This window comes from Gigantopelta aegis, chromosome 4, assembly GCF_016097555.1.
Source record: "Gigantopelta aegis isolate Gae_Host chromosome 4, Gae_host_genome, whole genome shotgun sequence".
In the NCBI taxonomy this organism is placed as follows: Eukaryota; Metazoa; Mollusca; class Gastropoda; order Neomphalida; family Peltospiridae; genus Gigantopelta; species Gigantopelta aegis.
Window position 1 is genome coordinate 67,995,307 of NC_054702.1, and position 19,725 is coordinate 68,015,031.

The following is a 19,725-nucleotide window of genomic DNA, read 5'->3' on the forward strand; positions in this document are numbered from 1 at the left end:
TTGAAATTAAATTTTGTTTGTAATGTTTCGCCTCTTGCTGACCTCATTGAGAGCTGGGCACCAATAAGTAAAAGTAGGACGCCAATACACATAAAATATTGGACGATTCTGACACTTTCTGCAAATATTGGTAGTTGTTTCAGGTTTAACAACATATTTAAATAACAACATTAGTGTAATGGCTACTGCTTGTAGCTTTATTGTCAATCTAATTAAAATTAGCTCCACAATTACATGTGGATCTAACACCAGCCAGTTGGAGCTCATGTCCACCAATCAAAACCTTACTTGCAGAATCCTGCCAGTGATTTAAAACTAACAACACTGCGTAGTCCCCAATGTCCAGGTAACATTTCGTCTGTAAATAATAATTTAAATATTGACCAATCACACTTCGCCTTTTATAACGTTATTTGGGAGCATACAAATTCTAAAAATATCGGGCGAGTCTATTTTAGTGGCCGCAGTACAGCGAACCATACCAATACGTACGGGGTGGGTTATCAGTCTTCAATTTTACATTAAAAATTATTTATTGTATAAAATAAAACATGTTTTAAGGCATTCGTAATTCACACGAAACATGTTTTCAAATTATTTTTAAATCACTGGCAGGATTCTGCAAGTAAGGTTTTGATTGGTGGACATGAGCTCCAACTGGCTGGTGTTAGATCCACATGTAATTGTGGAGCTAATTTTAATTAGATTGCTTTATTGTACGCCACCATGTTACAGAGACCCGGTGTGGTATGACATACGGCCCGGCGTGATATGCGGCGCGGTGCGTTTAACTGCGCATGCGCGAAATATGCGGGCCAAATCTCAACACCACCTGCATGACAAATGGACTGCCATGACATATGGCCCGTTTGTGGAGACTATTACTATTTGGTTGTTCGGGAAGGCAGGGGCGTACGCAGGAAATTTTGCAAGGGGGGGGGGGGTCCGAGGTGTCTGACAAAGCCCGTGGCGGGGGGTCTGGGTGGCCCTCCCCCCGAAAATTTTGAAAAACTGACCCCTTCTAGGGCTATTCTGAGGTGTTTTCTGCTGGCTAGCCGAGCTGCTTTCACAGGAATGTAAAAAATCGGGATATGAAAAAAAAAATCGCCTTGAGCAGGGGGGGCGGGGGTTCGACCCCCAACCCCCCGCACACGCGCCTGGAAGGGCATGTAAAATACTAAAATTATGAGATCATCCATGTTACTGTGTGTATGTGTGTGTGTGTATTAGTGATGGTATAAATTATTCAGAAAAATAAGACAAGAGCTTAATAGACAGTTTTTCTCTTATGTGCCAAGTGCGAATATCAGTTGGTGGAACACCACTAAGCTTCGTTATTGTAAATAAATGTTTAACAGGTCAGGTCAAGTCAGGTCATAGGGCTTTACGTGCACATTCAGAACAAGCTGTTGTAGCGCACACCTGTCCTGGTCCAGTCCTGTTTAACATGTTGTCTTCGTTATAAATATCTATTTTTTTGTTTCATTTAATTACTACTGCAGGCAAGGTATTGTCATACTAAATGAATCTACAAATGTCAAGCTTCGCTAACGCCGATGCATTCCACAGGATTGATACACAGTGGTGATCCTAGATTGAATGGGTACTACACTCCTAGCATCTGTGAAGGTGTGACTAAAGTACTGTCGGAAATAGAATAAAAATGATTTTCGTCGATTATTTCTTACATATTAAACAGACAAGTAAATATTTTGTAAATATCTATTTAATGATAGTCTACCTAATTTAGCATTTACTTGTTTGGGTTCTCATTGATGTACAAGGTGGTGTTTACTCTTGAAATAAAAAGAAATGTCAGTAAACAGGTGATTTGTGTACTTTATTGGAACAGACTATAAAAAATTTTGGTCAACATGTCAATTTCTTTGCTGTTACAATATGTTTCTGATGACAGTTTACCCTATTCCTCTCCAAAACAAAATGTTTGTGGACATTTATAAGTAACTTTTGAGCAAAACTGTCAAGAACCATTTTGAGTTTGTGATCTATTATACTGGTATAAAGGTGTTGTCTCAAAGTTGCATAATTGCAACTAATGAAAATCATGTTTTTTATAAACATTTTGCTTTAACTATATGCCCATAAATTATTATAGGAAATAATTTTATCTACTAGTAGAAAATACATTTTTATTGGAGAATCTTTATCACAAATAAATACTCACATATAACTATGATATAGCACCTTTAAGTGCTTGCAAGATTGTGTAAATTTCTAATGTACTTATATTGAATTTATATTCACTAAATATGCTGTTCATAATTAATAATTTAAGCTGCAATTCAAAATAATCAGTTAACTTGCAGTTTTAAATTAAAAGTTTGTTTAAGGGTAAATGAAATTGACACATATCATAAAAATGTGTTATAGTCTGTTCCAATAAAGATCACAAATCTCCTGTTTACTGACATCTTTATTTTAATTTCAAGAGGAGTGGGGACATAGTGCCGCTAAGTGTCGTCACTATAAAGAGCTTCCCACCTGTCACAGGTGTGTACAAAAACATGAGAGCATCCTGTAACCTTGTACCAGACCTGTACAATGCCATAACTGCCTCAGCCGGCACATGGCACACGACACCAGGTGCCACTACTACCAGAAAGCGCTCCGCAAATTAAATAGAACTAGTGAGTAACCAAACAAACCAACTAGTCAAAAAACAATTAATAACAAGTCAACTTCAGCAGTTAATCCAAACTGCTCATATGCAGAAAAACTTAAAACCAATAATCTATCAGAAGTTAGCCAACTTAAATCAGTCATCCAAACTCTAGTTTAAGAAATATCAACAATTAAATCCAACCTAGGTATTCAAAAAAATAAAAATAAAACTACATGTAATAGCAAAATCTTAAAAACATCGGGCCAGCGTCATGGGAGACAAGTCTCCATACGCCCCCGCTAATAATTCAAACATAGGAAATAAGGGCCTTAGCGTTCTCCAGTGGAACGCTAAAGGCCTCCATTCAATGGGACATGGTGCCGAACTCATTCAACTAATTAGCACTAGCAACATCAAGCCAGATATAATTTGCCTGCAAGAAACTTGGCTAGGAATCGGCACTAAAGATAAAAAAAAAAAAAAAAAAAAAAAAAGTATTTAAAATTCCAGGATATACCAGTTACTATAAAAATAGAGATAATAGCACTAGAGGTGGAATAACCACGCTAATTAAAAATACAATACCTTATACTGAAATTAAATATGAATCTATTAATACCAACTTAGAAGTTCTAGGACTTACTATACAAAACGATAAAATGCCTATTGACGTCATTAATGTTTATAGCCCGCCAGGAACAGCCCATAACCAACTAACACTAAGAGACTACAATAAACTTATAAATCCAAACAATAACCTAATTCTTGTTGGAGATTTTAATTGTCATAGCACACTATGGGGAGGTCTGCACTCCGACACACAGGGAGACATACTAGCAGAATTCACCAATATACACAACCTAGTATGTCTCAATGATGGCAGTACTACTTTTATCCATGATTATTTAGGCACCTCTGCCATCGACCTAACTATCACCTCCAGCAACATTGGTGCAAATGCCCAATGGGAAGGGCTGGAAGCTCTCAACAGCGACCACCTTCCCATCATAACCAGCTACAAATGTAATAATACTTATTCAGAAGAAGAAAAATTTATGCCTAAATTTAAATTTATTAAAGCCAACTGGGCTGGCTTCACCAGCAATTGTAAAAAAAAATCAAGTTAGATGATAACCTAAACACTGACGACGCCACTACAAAACTTACAAACAAACTAATAGAAATAGCTGAAAAAAATATTGCTAAAACTAAACCTTTCAATAAAAATAAGCCAGTTAGCTGGTGGACAGAAGAAATTAAAACTAAATGCGGCTTTTGGAACAGGATGCGTAAACTTTATAATAAAAAACCCAGGTAAACAAGACTATCATACTAAATATAAAATAGCTAAAAGTGAAGTAGGTAAACACATTATCAATGCTAAACAAGCCAGCTGGCATACATTTTGCGGAGAAGTTAACAATAGAACATCTATTAGAGGAATGTGGAAAAAAGTTAAAGCTATCCAAGGACAACGCGTCAATTCCACAGTCCTTCAAAAACATAAAACAGCAACCACTAACAAACAAAAGGCCGACCTTCTCAGTAAAACCTTCAGTAAAAACAGTAGTAATAAAAAATTTCCTAAACAATTATTTGAAAAACTTTAAAAAACAAACTCATTACCAACCAATGATACTAAAACAGCAAACCATCCAACCACAAATAACTTAGAATGCAATCAACCAATAACCTTTCTAGAACTTAAAACCACCGGGCCCGATAAAATAAGCTACACACTACTTAAGCCCTAGACGTAGCCCTAGAGGTGGTGTTATCGCTCTTTAACAGGATCTGGAGGGAGGGTCTTTCTCACTCTCACTCACACAATCTGATTAAAATTAGCTATACTGGGTCTAGCAGTAGATCTAACAGCATTGCATGGACTCCCATGTCCAGGTGACATTTCATCTCTAAATAACAATTTAAATATCGACCAATTACACTTCGCCTTTTATAGTGTTATTCGGGAGCATGCAAATTCTTAAAATATCGGGAGAGACTATTTATGCAATATGCGAACTTGTTGGTCTATTTGAACATTGAAAAAACAGGAGGAAGAGTGCAGTAATAAACTCTGGATTGTATACTAGTATAAACAGATTTTATGGCTATACCATCACATTGGGGGGGGGGGGGTTTCGTCTTGAAATGAATTTTATATAAAATTTTATATTGCAATTAGTTTCCAGCATACTTCGTAATTCACCCGAATCATTTCATATACCCTCGGCATAATCCCAAATGTTTTCAAATTCTTTTCAAATCACTGGCATGATTTTGCAAGTAAGGTTTTGATTGGCCGAATGAAAGGTCGACTGGACATGAGCTCCAACGGGCTGCTGTTAGATCCACATATAATAGTGGAGCTAATTTTAATTAGATTGTCACACACACACACACACACACACACACACACACACACACACACACACACACACTCTCTATCTCTCTATCTCTCTCTCTCTCTCTCTCTCTCTCTCTCTCTCTCTCTCTCTCTCTCTCTCTATATATATATATATATATATATATATATATATATATATATATATATCTGTAGATCCTGAAATTAACGCATCCCTAAATTAATGTAAGTGACAGACTAAAATATGACATGAAATTAATGCGAGTGGCCTGTCTTTGAAATATTAACTTTCCTAACGCCACACGTCTGTGTACGTTTTGATTAAATTCATGTTACAGGCGTCTTCAATGAGATCAACTCACTAACATATCAGTATACACATCAGTCCAATCTAATTAAAATTAGCTCCACTATTACCAGACCTGTCAACCTTTAGTAAAGAGAAAGCAGGTGGTGTGTGTTGAAAAAGCAGATTTTTTAAATTCACATAATTTAACCCAAAATCGCAAGATTTAAAAAAAAACATTATTACAATAAGTTATATGAATACTATATAATGTCATATATACTTGTTAACCTTAGATCTTGGCATTAAAAAAAAATAAAAAAATAATTAATTAAAAAATATATATATATCTTATTATTATATTTTGTTAAAGTTTAAATATTATTATGATTTAATACATATTTAAAAAAAAAAAAATCTTTTATCCAAAAATGTTAAGAACATGAACAAGAAATTAAAAAATTAATTAGTACATTTACGGTATTACACTTACAGCCTTACAGGTTGCGTTACATTATCATTTGTGGTTAGTGTACCTAAGTACCAAAGACAAATTTATATAAATCTTATAAATTAATATTCAGTTTTTACTATAATGAGCAACGGGGGCGTGGTACTTATTTAAAATCATTATAATGATGCAATAAACATTGTATTTTCATTAATCATAAGTAAAACCTCATTACGGACATCGTGTGAAATATACCGGAATTATACCCATTTCCGTGAGTAACTTTATGTCAGTGACAAACACAACAATTTTTAATTGTACAGAAATAATTTCTTGAAGTGTACCCTTATAACCAACATTTACTGCACAAACATACAAAATTAACTAACACAAGTATGTTTATATAGCTAATTGGTCTTTTCATTGTCTTGCTGTGACATGTGATTTTAACATGCATCGTGTGTATCGCTGTCAACTCAGAGTCTGGCAGTTCAGATTCATCATAGTTGCATTATGTAATCCAGTGGGAAGATATTTTACAATTCAGAGGTGTTATTAGAACTAAACTGGATAGTTTTTTATATGGCAACACTGAATGTCAATATACAGCCTGTTGAATTAGCGGCAACACGCCTCGTATCCATTAGGATGACAACAAACATAATAAAACACATTATTTTATAAACTCCATGTGCTTTTTTAACAATATAAATATCCCACAATTCTCACTTCGGCAAAGGTTAAACAGTCGGGACAATTCGGTTTGTTACATTCTCAGAAACCGAAAGTAGTCGACATTTTCCGAATGAGAAAAAAAAGGCAGAGTTACTTCTCTTATGCTATTTTGACAAAAGAGGATCGATTTTTTTTTATGCTTACAAAAATGTCATTTAACAGGAGAAATTGTCTCCCGTGCAGGTGAAAGGAGATTTGATCAAATACCGGGAGACTCCCGTGGAATCCGAGAGGGTTGACAGGTCTGCTATTACATGTGGATCTAACAGCAGCCCGTTGGAGCTCATGTCCAGTTGACCTTTCATTTGACCAATCAAAACCTTACATGCAAAATCATGCCAGTGATTTGAAAAGAATTTTAAAACATTCAGGATTATGCCGAGGATATATGAAATGATTCGGGTGAATTACGAAGTATGCTGGAAACTAATTGCAATATAAAATTTTATATAAAATTAGTTTCAAGACGAAAACAAAAATCGTGATGGTATAGCCATAAAATCTGTTTATACTAGTATACAATCCAGAGTTTATTACTGCACTTTCCCCCCTGTTTTTTCAATGTTGAAATAGACCAACAAGTCACCTATTGCATAAATAGTCTCGCCTGATATTTTTAGAATTTGTATGCTCCCGAATAACACTATAAAAGGCGAAGTGTAATTGATCGATATTTAAATTGTTATTTATAGATGAAATGTCACCTGGACATGTATGGGAGTCCACGCAATGCTGTTAGATCTACTGGGTGGACCCAGTAGAGCTAATTTTAATCAGATTGCACATCAGTCCACCTTTTTAGTACCTATTGTTTTTGATGAGATCAACTCAAAGCATATTTTTGGGGCAGTGATTTACCTAACGTGTATAGTTACCTAAATCTGGCTAAACATTAGCATACATGTACCGTTACAACTGTATGCAACAGTTTGACCGCAATATTAGCGTGCTAAAACCCATTCATGCGCGATGGATTGTGGCAGGGTGGCCAATGACCCCGCAATCGTCACACTTGGCTGGAAACTTGCTGAACTATTGGAAAATTAGTCTGTCTCGTCTACAATGATTTGTGCTCCTGTTCCGTTTTATAAATATATGAGAATATTAATCTTTGTTTGCTTTAATAGCGTGTGCTGGACTAGTCGACAGTTAGTCTGTCTCACCTACAATGATTTGTGCTCCAGTTCTGTTTTATAAATATATGAGAATTTCATTTTGGGGGGATTATGTTTTAATAACGTAGGACACATACAAAACATAGAAATAAATGCGTAATATTATTAATGTGAATAACACAAACTCGCATTTTTAGAATTAATATTATACATGTACATGTATGTATAAAGGCTTTCAGGGGGAAACAGCTGGGTTAATAAATAGAATAACAAACTCTGTACCAGTTATTATTAAATTTATCTCCCTCGTGAAATACTTTTCACTTGTCACTTGCTAAAGCTTGTGACAAGTGAAAATTATTTCATGAGGGACATAAATTTGACAATAACTGGTAACTCGTTTAAAGAATATTTTTAAAATTATAATATTTTAATTTGAAAAACAGCCCATGATATGTAGTATATGATTATGTATAAGTTTGGTTAGGGTTGTCTGTCTCATATTTCTACTTAATGTTTCACTTTTTGTTTCCAGGAAACACTATCACAAGTGCTGAGTCATTGCTATCAGCTGTTGATGAGCATGTTAATTCCTCTCCTAATTCACCAGTCAATAATGTTCGTTCATTGACAAATATAGGTAAGTTTTTATTTCTCATGTTTTATGCCATACAGAAATACTGGAATTAAGAAGTATTTAATAAACAGTATTAAAAAATTCATCACAATGGTACGATATATTGCTGTGCATTAGCCATATTTGTGGGTCAGTAACTACATTCCTGGGAAGTTGTATTACACAATACATTAAGTCCATCGAAACATTTTTCATATGTACACAGCACTGAATATAATATCAAGAGTTTAATTTTTTTCTTTCTTTCTTTCTTTCTTTCTTTCTTTCTTCGCTATCTTGTTTTTTGCCTTGTACACCAGTACATGTAAATAGCAAATAGTAAAATTTAAATTATTTTATTTTTAGATTAGAAATACGGCTATTTCTTCTTTTTTCCCCACATAGTAATATTGTCATGTGATTGGAAACTATAACTAGTGTCTTTTGACTACTGATTATCATTTGGCGTGTTGCCTACGATGGCACATTTAATCATGGGTGGTTATCTTTTGTTAATGTTCTGTTATTAATGAGAAACCATTAGAAATCATTCATCTTATTAAGGGTATCACCTCATATGAAAACAGTTATGTGCTTCAATCAAAATACTGTTATTGTATAAAAATGGTTATGTGAGGAATACACAGTGAAATAATTTTTCACTTCAAATAAAGAAAAACACCTTCAATTTTAGTGTTGATCTGTTTTAATGATCTTTTTTTATAAACACTTCATAGTCATTTGTAGGCCTGACTGATTCGCATGGTGTACTGAATTCATAAAACTTTGGTAGTATGCATTCATCCAGACAGATAAATTTGACACTATTTGTAGTAAGACATGCCATATTTACAAAAACTAGAAAACATTTGACAAAATATTAAATTTGTTGACATCACATACAGAAGTTTGACCTAGTACAACCATTATGATGATCAGAAACAAGTTTAATATATAGTCACTAATATTTTATTTAGAGAAATATATTTAACTCGTGTTTATAGTTATTAAAAAGTCTTTGTTGATTGACATCATCTTAACAATTGCCTAAAACTCAGGAATGTCCCTTTAACAATCGAAGCAATATCTGTACATACAGCAATACACTTCAAAACCAGACCCTCAGTAAACCAGAATTTCCTCAAAACCAGATGTTTTTCATTGTCCTTCTTTGATATGTAATGTTGCTAAACTGACTTCTCTCTCATTAACCACTGATAAATAACCATTAACTTGGATAGCCAAGATGAGTCATGAACATCGTGCTTGAATCGTAGCTGGATTCAAACACGGAAAACAAATTAAAATGAATTCTCTCCCATAGCTCATGCTTTTATGGTATTTTTGCCTCCTAGGACATGCTAGTGCTAACAGCAGACGTCTCATGCCGTACATTCAAGCTGTGATAGAGATGGGTTACAGTGATGAGTTGGTCCTGCAAGTGCTTCTAAACCAAATGCGACAAGGTAATATATATATTTATTACCTTAACAGTCACTCGAAATATTCTGCATTGGTGTAACGTACCAACAACTGGACAATTTGACACTTACAAACCAATGACTGTGTCAGTACTAAATATGACTTCATCACGATTTGGCAAACACAAAATGACATCACATAGTTAAAGAGTTTGCCTTTATGGCTTTCTGTTTTCAGTGTTAAACTTGTAATGTAATGTTAGTTTAATGAAATTCATTACAGATTTAAAAAAACCAGAATATATTGAACTGTTTCTTTTTTTAATTATGTGTGAACATGATTAAAATACAAAGTTGTTTCAATACTTAGACAGTGTGTAAAGGGTTTACATCGTTTCTCTCTCTCTCTCTCTCTCTCTCTCTCTCTCTCTCTCTCTCTCTCTCTCTCTCTCTCTCTCTCTCTCTCTCTCTCTCTCTCTCTCTCTCTCTCTCTATGTGTATGTATGTATGTATAAAGACTTTTAGTATTTTAGTGGGGAGGAAAAGCTGGGGTAATAAATAGAATAACAAACTCTGTTCCACTTATTATCAAATTTATGTCCCTTGTGAAATATTTTTCACTTGTCAAAATTACTTCACTCATGACATAAACTTGATAATAACTGTAAACTTGTTTATTATCCTCTATATATATATGTGCGACAACGGATACTGGTGCTGTCTACTCATTACAAAAATGACAATGATTTGCTTGTTTCTTTCTTTTTTACTTCTTTTAAATATAGGTAATTTGGGGGGACATACATTTAATAGGACAAATGGAAAGCTATATAATTAGAGTAAATAAATAAAATGGCTTTCTTTTCAAATATTAAAGAATATTTTAAAAATTATAATATTTTAATTTGAAAAACAGCCCATGATATGTAGTATATGATCATGTATGAGTTTGGTTAGGGTTGTTTTGTTGTTGTTGTTTTGTCTTTTTTGTGGTTTATTTGCTGTTTTCTTTGTCATGAAAGTACATCCTTGGATTATTGTCAAAAACAATTAGTGGGGGGGAAAAGCCTGTCTCATATTTCTACTTAACATTTCACTTTTTGTTTCCAGGAAACACTATCACAAGTGCTGAGTCATTGCTATCAGCTGTTGATGAGCATGTTAATCCCTCTCCTAATTCACCAGTCCACAGTGCTCGTTCATTGACAAATATAGGTAAGTTTTATTTCTCATGTTTTATTCCATACTGTTACAGAAATACTGGAATTAAGAAGTATTTAATAAACAGTATTAAAAAAATCATCACAATATATTGCTGTACATTAGCCATGTTTGTGGGTCAGTAAGTACATTCCTGGGAAGTTGTGTTACACAATACTTAATGTCCATCAGAACATTTTTTATATGTACACAGCACTGAATATAATATCAAGAACTACAAACACTTGCGTTTAATTTTGTTTTTGTTTTTTTGCTGTCTTGGCTTTTGCCATGCACAGCAGTAAATAGCAAATAGTAAAATTTAATTTTTAGATTACAAATACGGCTATTTCATTTGGGGTTTTTTTCCCCCACATAGTAATATTGTCATGTGATTGGAAACTATAAGTAGTGTCTTTTGACTACTGATTATCATTTAGTGTTTTACCAACGATGGCAGATTTAATCATGGGTGGTTATCTTTTGTTAATGTTCTGTTATTAATGAGAAACCATTATAGAAATCATTCATCTTATTTAGGGTATCACCTCATATGAAAACAGTTATGTTCTTCAATCAAAATACTGTTATTGTACAAAAATGGTTATGTGAAGAACACACAGTGAAATAATTTTAACTTCAAATAAAGAAAAACACCTTCAATTTTAGTGTTGATCTGTTTTAATGATCTTTTTTTATAAACACTTCATAGTCATTTGTAGGCCTGACTGATTCGCATGGTGTACTGAATTCATAAAACTTTGATAGTATGCATTCATCCAGACAGATACATTTGATATTATTTATAGTAAGAATTACTATATTTACAAAAACTAGAACACGTTTGGCATCAGATACAGAAAATCGTCTGCTCTTCACATCATGCCAGTGTTTCAGTAGCAGATAATTCATGTCAAACTAAGGGGCCAGCTAATACAAGAGTTGGTTAATATACACCGATATATTCAATATGTAAACAAGCACACCCAATGATAGCAAGCTAACCAGAGTGACATTGTATTATAAAGTAAATTCCAAACATACATCTTCATGCATTTATGTACTAGCCGTGTCCCAGACATTTTGAATAAATTGTAAATAATGTAATTTAATTGGTACTACTGTATAGAGAAGAACATTGATTGTAACCGCACAGTCTTATTGATTTGCAGTTGCTGCCACAAAACTGGAAGACCCAATTGGAGGGCTAGAGGACAGAATTATGTGCAAAATCTGCATGGCTAAGGAAGTGGAAGTGACATTTTTACCGTGTGGTCATCTGGTGTGCTGTGAAGAGTGTTCAAGACATGTAACAAATTGTCCAATCTGTAGGAAATCGGTGAAAGGCATCATCCGTACATATTTGGCATGAGCATGATTAAATACAAAATCAACAGCACAACCTTTTCTAAAGTGTTACTTTAAAATAGTGGAGCTTAACAGTTTTCATGTTCTAATGAACCAGTGTTTGACCAATTGCAAATCTCTCCAACCGTTTGCACAGTTAGCCTTTCATGCCCCTGTTGTCATTCACAAGGACACCTTTCTGCTTTCATCTGGTGTCACATGCTGCTACAGCAGTACAATTCAATGTGCAAACACTATTATACTATTTCTGTCATCTTGATGTATCAAACTTGTATTTATAAATGTAGGGAGAGGCCTTAATATAGGCTCTTGCCTCTTGGCCAATCCCAAACCGCATTTTGACGGCAATAAATATTGTTTAAACTAAACACTTTTTGTATGCCCACATCCATTAGGTTCAGGCATTAGGTCCACCGCAATGGAGCTTAAATCCTACTTACACAGAGTCTGGTGATGGATGTCATATGAATGTGTTGGACTAGATGCAATGGAGCTGAAATCCTGCTTACACAGTCTGGTGATGGATGTCATATGGATGTGCTAGTCTAGACGTAATGAAGCTGAACTCCTGCTTACACAGAGTCTGGTGATGGATGTCATATGGATGTGTTGGTCTAGACTTAATGGAGCTGAAATCTTGCTAACACTGAGTCCAGTGATGGATGTCATATTGATGTGTTTGTCTTGGCGTAATGAAGCTGAAATCCTGAGTACACCTAGTCCAGTGATGGATGTCATATTGATGTGTTCGTCTAGGCGTAATGAAGCTGAAATCCTGATTACACCATTCATTATGAACTTGGTGATAACTGGTTTACATTCGGCTAGTGGTAGAGTGCATACTTGAAGCATGATGCATCGTAGGATCAGTCCCTCAAACATGGTCAACATATTTCAGATTTCCTGTGTGCAGAAGAGCAGCTGAAAGATCTGTCACTGCAATTTGCTAACTGTGGACTGGTAACAGCTGGTTTTTAGTCCTACTCACTGGATAAAGTGTTAAATGTGTCATTCATTACATGTTTAATAGTCATAGGCAGTGTTATTATTAAACATTCCTTTTTTTCGTATCCTGTCAATCAGACTTTTTAAAAATCATTTACAAAGTACCAATATCGTGTGTCCTGTATCGAAACATGTATTCAGTTATTTCCATTTGTTTTGTTTATGTCATCGGCTCGCTTAGATTGGAATCTACCAGATCATGTAATGACGTTGCACTATACTCATTGGGACCGAGGACAGTCGTTTGTATTCTGTCATACTTGAAGACTTAAACTGACATTCACGTAATGCTCAAATTAACAATGAGAATTCAGTGACAGAAAATGTTCATAAAATGCTGCCAGTTGAACAAAACTGGAACAGAACGTTAGGTTGGTTGGTAGAGAGTAACAGGTTAATGATGTGAAGGTAAGGATGGGGAACTCTATGACGCTTGTCATTTCATGGAATTCACATTATATCCAACCAAGAATGTTCAACTTGAGAAAACCATAAGCACTTTTATGTAAGCCTGTATGGGAAAACATACCTGAAACAGAAGTGTGTGTTGTGTCAAGTAAGAAACGTAATATGTTCCCGGATGTTTTCCAGAACACGTATTTATTTCTTTATTACAAACACAATTTATATAAATAATAAAATAAAGTTGTGTGTTTTGATTTCTGATTAAATAACATAACTGTTAGCTCAGGACTATAAATGATAAGGTGAAAGGTCAAGGTTCATTCAAGGTGATCGGACGTGTTTTTGTGTGCTCCTGAGAAAATCATATTTTTACCTGTTTACATTATTATATTTCAACCAAAAACGTACTGACACACTGTTCATGTTATAAAGGATCGTCAGCTGATAGGCAAGTTTTTGTGTTATTTTAGTGGCTTTGTTTTACAAATTTAATAAAACCTGTAAGATGACAAAGTAAACATCGCCACATCTCATTCCCCCAGCCCAAGCGTAAGCCCAAGCCAAAGACTAAATGGTGAAATGTACTCATAGACATTGACCGCAATTGATTATCGTCATGTACTGTGTGAGTACAATTTAACAATACTTTGTGAGGTTTGAGCGCATAGTGTAAGCTGTCGTATTGTCATTTGATATTATATATACTGTGAACAAAATATGTCCAAAACTCGGCTGAATTCAAAACGAAACTTATCAAGCTATACCAGGTTTTGAAAGTAAGGAAAAAGATAAGCAAACGACCAAAAGTAAGGTAAAACCTGACCCCAAAATGATGCGAGCTACTCAAGCGGGAGATTCTGAAAATCAACCCAAAATTACTGGCTACACTGAGCAAATAGGTGCAACTGGATCTACAAAACTGGATTTACAGTCGGTTATAGAACAGCTGCAAGTGATAAATGAGAAAATTATTACAAAAGAAGATTTGCGCCATGAGTTTGAGACTAACAAAAATGAAATAATTAACTGTCTCAATGAAAAAATCGAAAAGTTAGAATCAAGAGTTTTGACATTAGAAATTGAAAAAGATAAAATGGAAAAAGTTGTAAACATACTACAAGCTAAATGCCATACAAACGAAGCACAAGCAAAACTAGCTATGTACAAAACTGAACTCGCCACGAAGAAACTAAACGACTTGGAGCAATACACCAGGAAAGACAGTGTTCGCATGTTTGGGGTAGTCAGTATTAATAAAAGTGAAACGACGGAAGAAACGATGGATGCCGTTGTTAAAGTTTTGACGAAAATAAATGTTCCAGTAACAAAAAATTATATTAGCATTGCCCACCCTATGGGGAAATTCGATTCGAATAGATCTCGGCCAATCATTGTAAAATTTAAAGCAAGAATTCACAAAATTCAAACTCTGTCCCAAAGAAGAAAACTCAAAGGCAGTGGAATGGGAATTAGTGAGGATCTGACTCAAACAAACCGTCAGTACTTAACGAAACTACAAGAACACGCAGATGTCGAGGCCGCAAACTGAAACAGAACGGCTATGTGAAAAAGATAGATCCATTTGAATTTCTTGGTGTTAATACTACTGGCAACACAGACACTGAAAACGAAGACGATTACTAATATTAGTAAAGGACTAATCTCCTCACGCGTTGTTATACCACCACCTTGTCACAGCTAACAATCAACAAGTTGTTTCAAGTGGATATCGTCTTCATCGTCATTACAGTCATCCTCGAGAAAGTCGTCGTTATTATTATAATTGCTTACCATCGTTGAACCTGAGAGAGAGAGAGAGAGAGTGAGAGAGAGTGAGAGAGTGAGTGAGTTTTGTTTAGAAGTAAGTTGGTATTCGATAGGATTACAGAAATGTCAATGCTAGGTATTCGATAGGTTTACAGAAATGTCAATGCTAAATATTCGTTAACACTTTGTGGTCTTTGTACGGTAGCTACTGTATACTTCAGTTATATTCCTTATTACTTACTATTTCCATTTACTATGTACACTAGTAAGTAAACAGAAGTCGTTCTTTGCATTAGTTGTGATTCTTTCCTGTAGAAATAATAAACTGTATAAGTATTTTCTCTCTTTTGTCAGGAATATCTATGAAATAAGGTAGTAACAAACATAAATAATGAAAACAATAATAAATCCATACGAGAGAGAGTCACGACGAGCCCGTGCCCAACTGAGCCCGTCCCAACTGAGCCTGTGTCTGTCTGTGTGATTGATCTTTATAGGTGGGTGACTATGAACATTGAAAAATATGTGATTGTTACCGTACTTTTTCTTTTTCTTACAACTTTGTTAAATGTCTAGGTAAAGCACATATAATTTGTTTGCACAGAGCAGAGTTCATCGACCTTGATTAGTTAAACTGATACTTAAATATTTGACCGATAGAATGTCGTATTTACTTATTTATTTATTAAAATAATTTTAGTTGTAGATAAATTCGCTTTCCATGCATGCAGTGATATTAATTACTGGTCGAGGCACTGTGTAACGAATATATATTTACCTAGGCAAATAATACATAAGCTTATAGTATACCTAATAATAAAATATTAGTGTTTAGTTTTGTGTACGAGCACATGTGTAATGTATGCGCGTATGTGTAAGTGCGCATGTATATTGTATTTTGTATGTGTATTGTTTATGTGAGTATATTTTCAAGCTGATATGAAGTGTCAAATAAGAATATAGAGACATAGATGAATATTATTACATGGAAAATGAAGATGATTAATATACATAGTCATTGTTATCTATCCTCTTACATTATCTATAGGTAAACCCATTCTTACTTAACATGCTTGGAAGAAGGGGGAAATCCTATGATCTGTATGTTATTTTTAATGGCCAATCTATTAACATTATTACTTTTACTATTACTCTTTCATTCTCAGCACTTCTTGTTATATATATATTTTTTTTAATATCTTTCTTTTACAAATTTCACTAAATTTGGTACAGAGATGGAGTAAAAAGTTATCTGATAATTCACCTAAATCAAATCACATACCATTAAACACACTGTTTACAATTTTTGAAGAAATGAAAGTAGACAAGTTTCATCAATTTGTTATTACTTTAAAATGACATGTTTTCAGATAATGACGTTAAACTGTCAGGGACTGAGAGATCCTGAAAAACGGAGAGATGTTTTTAATTATTTAAAATGTAAAAAGTTTAACATATATTGCTTACAAGATACTCATTTTACTGATGACATAGAACCATATGTACAAACCCAGTGGGGATACAAATGTTTATTTAACTCACTTACTAGTAACGCAAGAGGGGTGACAATTCTGCTAAATAACAATTTTCAATATGAACTTCATAAAATAAAATCAGATAATACTGGAAATTTTATTGCTTTGGACACTACTATAGAAGGGGAAAGAGTAACGCTTTTAAACATTTATGGACAAAATACTGATAAGCCTAGGGTTTTTTCTGAAACTATATTACAGTGTATTGAAGAGTTAGCAAATGAACAGTATTTAATATGTGGAGATTTTAATTTAGTGTTAGATCAAAAGCTAGATACCAAAAATTACTTACATACTAACCACCCAAAGGCGCGAGAAACATTATTACAAAATCTTGAAGCTTTTGATTTAAAAGACCCTTTTAGGGAATTGTATCCCAATCTCAGGAGATATACATGGAGGAAATCGAGTCCACTGAAATTAGCTAGGTTAAAATTTTTCCTCCTATCAGCTAATTTAATGTTACGAACAGAAAAAGTTATAACAGAAAACAGCTATAGATTAGACCACTCAGGTGTTGTATTACTTTTAAATTTAAATAAAATACACAAGGGTAGAGGCTTATGGAAATTTAACAATTCACTGTTACCTGATAAAGAATACATAAAAATTGTAAAAGATATTATAAATAATAATATAAATAAATATGCTATATTAATTTATAACCCACAAACTATAAGCATTATACCAAAAGATGAAATACAGTTTATAATAAATGACAGCTTATTTCTGGAAACACTATTAATGGAAGTAAGAGGTAAAACAATATCATATTCGGCATTCAAAAAGAAAAACCGGCCTCGGTGGCGTCGTGGTTAGGCCATCGGTCAACAGGCTGGTAGGTACTGGGTTCGGATCCCAGTCGAGGCATGGGATTTTTAATCCAGATACCGACTCCAAACCCTGAGTGAGTGCTCCGCAAGGCTCAATGGGTAGGTGTAAACCACTTGCACCGACCAGTGATCCATAACTGGTTCAACAAAGGCCATGGTTTGTATTATCCTGCCTGTGGGAAGCGCAAATAAAAGATCCCTTGCTGCCTGTCGTAAAAGAGTAGCCTATGTGGCGACAGCGGGTTTCCTCTCAAAATCTGTGTGGTCCTTAACCATATGTCTGACGCCATATAACCGTAAATAAAATGTGTTGAGTGCGTCGTTAAATAAAACATTTCTTTCTTTCTTTCAAAAAGAAAAAGACCAGTGAAAAAGAAAATACACTATGTGAAAAAATCAAGGAACTGGAAGAATCTGAAAATGAGGCTAATACTGAACTATTACAAAAAAGTAAGCACGAGTTATTGGAATTGCGAAGAGAAAAGATGAAAGGTCATATATAAGAGCAAGAGCAAAATGGATAGATGAAGGTGAAAAACCAATAAAATACTTCTGTAATGTGGAATCCCGAAATTACTATAGCAAACTTATATCAAGAATAGAACTCAATGATGGGAAAATTATAACTGACCAAAAACAAATTCTAATAGAAACAAAATATTTTTACCAAAAACTACATTTGGCGCCATTTAACAAATCTGATAATGATATAGGTGAGAAAATATCTGGTTATAATTTTTTTAAATTATCAGACAAAGAAGCACAGGATCTAGCAGACAAATTACTTATTCGGAAGCTTTAACTTTCTTAAAAATATGAAAAACGACAAACGTCCTGGCTCAGATGGGTTTACAGTAGAGTTCTTCAAATGTTTTGGGTGGATCTAGGACATTTTACAGTTAGAGCAATTAATTACAGCTACAGTGTAGGCGAAATGTCTGTTGTTCAAAAATTAGGAATTATAACGTGTATTCCAAAACCAAATAAGCCTATACAGTTTCTAAAAAATTGGAGACCTATAACACTTTTAAATTGTATTTACAAAATAGCCGCTGGTTGTATAGCTAACAGAATTAAAACAGTCTTGTATAAAATTATAAATAATTATCAAACAGGTTTTATAAAAGGTAGATACATTAGAGAAAACATTCGTTTAGTGTATGACATCATGCAGTATACAGAAACACATTCTATACCTGGTCTTTTAGTATTAATAGACTTTGAAAAAGCATTTGACTCAGTCTCGTGGTACTTTATAGAAAAAGCATTACATATATTTAACTTTGACTCCTCAATAAAGAGATGGATAAAAACTTTATATAAAAATTCTATGTCCTGCGTAATACAAAATGGTCACATATCAGAAACATTTAAACTTGAAAGAGGATGCAGACAAGGAGGTCCTCTCTCTCCATATATTTTTTTAATTTGTGCTGAAATTCTTTCAATTTTAGTTGGAAATTACAATAATATAAAAGGTGTTTCTATTGATGGGGAGGAATACAGACTAACACAATACGCAGATGATACTACTTTTATTCTTGACGGGACGTCCCAGTCTCTGAAAAATACAATGCTTTTACTTGATTACTATTCGGATATTTCTGGCTTAAAAATCAATTACACCAAGTTTAAGGCCATTTGGATAGGCAGTAAAAAATATTCAAAAGATGTATATCATCATGTGCGATGGAAGTTGGAATGGGGTAAAGATACATTCAGTCTACTTAGTATTATTTTTACACTTAACTTAGATGACATTATAGAATATAATTATAACTCAAAAATTATAGAAATGCAGAATCTAATGAAGCTTTGGTCAGTTAGAAAACTGTCTGTTTTTGGAAGAGTTACAGTTCTAAAAATTTTAATCATACCTAAAATCATCCATCTTTTCCTAACTCTTCCAAATCCACCAAAACACATGATTCAAATTTTTAAACACATGTTTTTTAAATTTATTTGGCAAAATAAACCATAAAAAAAATCAAGAGAAATAT

General features: G+C 34.0%; 1 protein-coding gene across 1 annotated transcript; it reads left to right on the forward strand.

Moving 5' to 3' along the window:
- Window positions 1–2,525: 2,525 nt before the first annotated feature.
- LOC121369952 (baculoviral IAP repeat-containing protein 7-like) lies at window positions 2,526–13,158 on the forward strand. Its single transcript, XM_041495035.1, has 6 exons — window positions 2,526–2,604; window positions 8,111–8,215; window positions 9,547–9,657; window positions 10,723–10,827; window positions 11,985–12,167; window positions 13,079–13,158. Exons 1-6 carry the CDS (start codon window positions 2,526–2,528, stop codon window positions 13,156–13,158), a joined length of 663 nt encoding a protein of 220 aa, XP_041350969.1.
- Window positions 13,159–19,725: the final 6,567 nt, after the last annotated feature.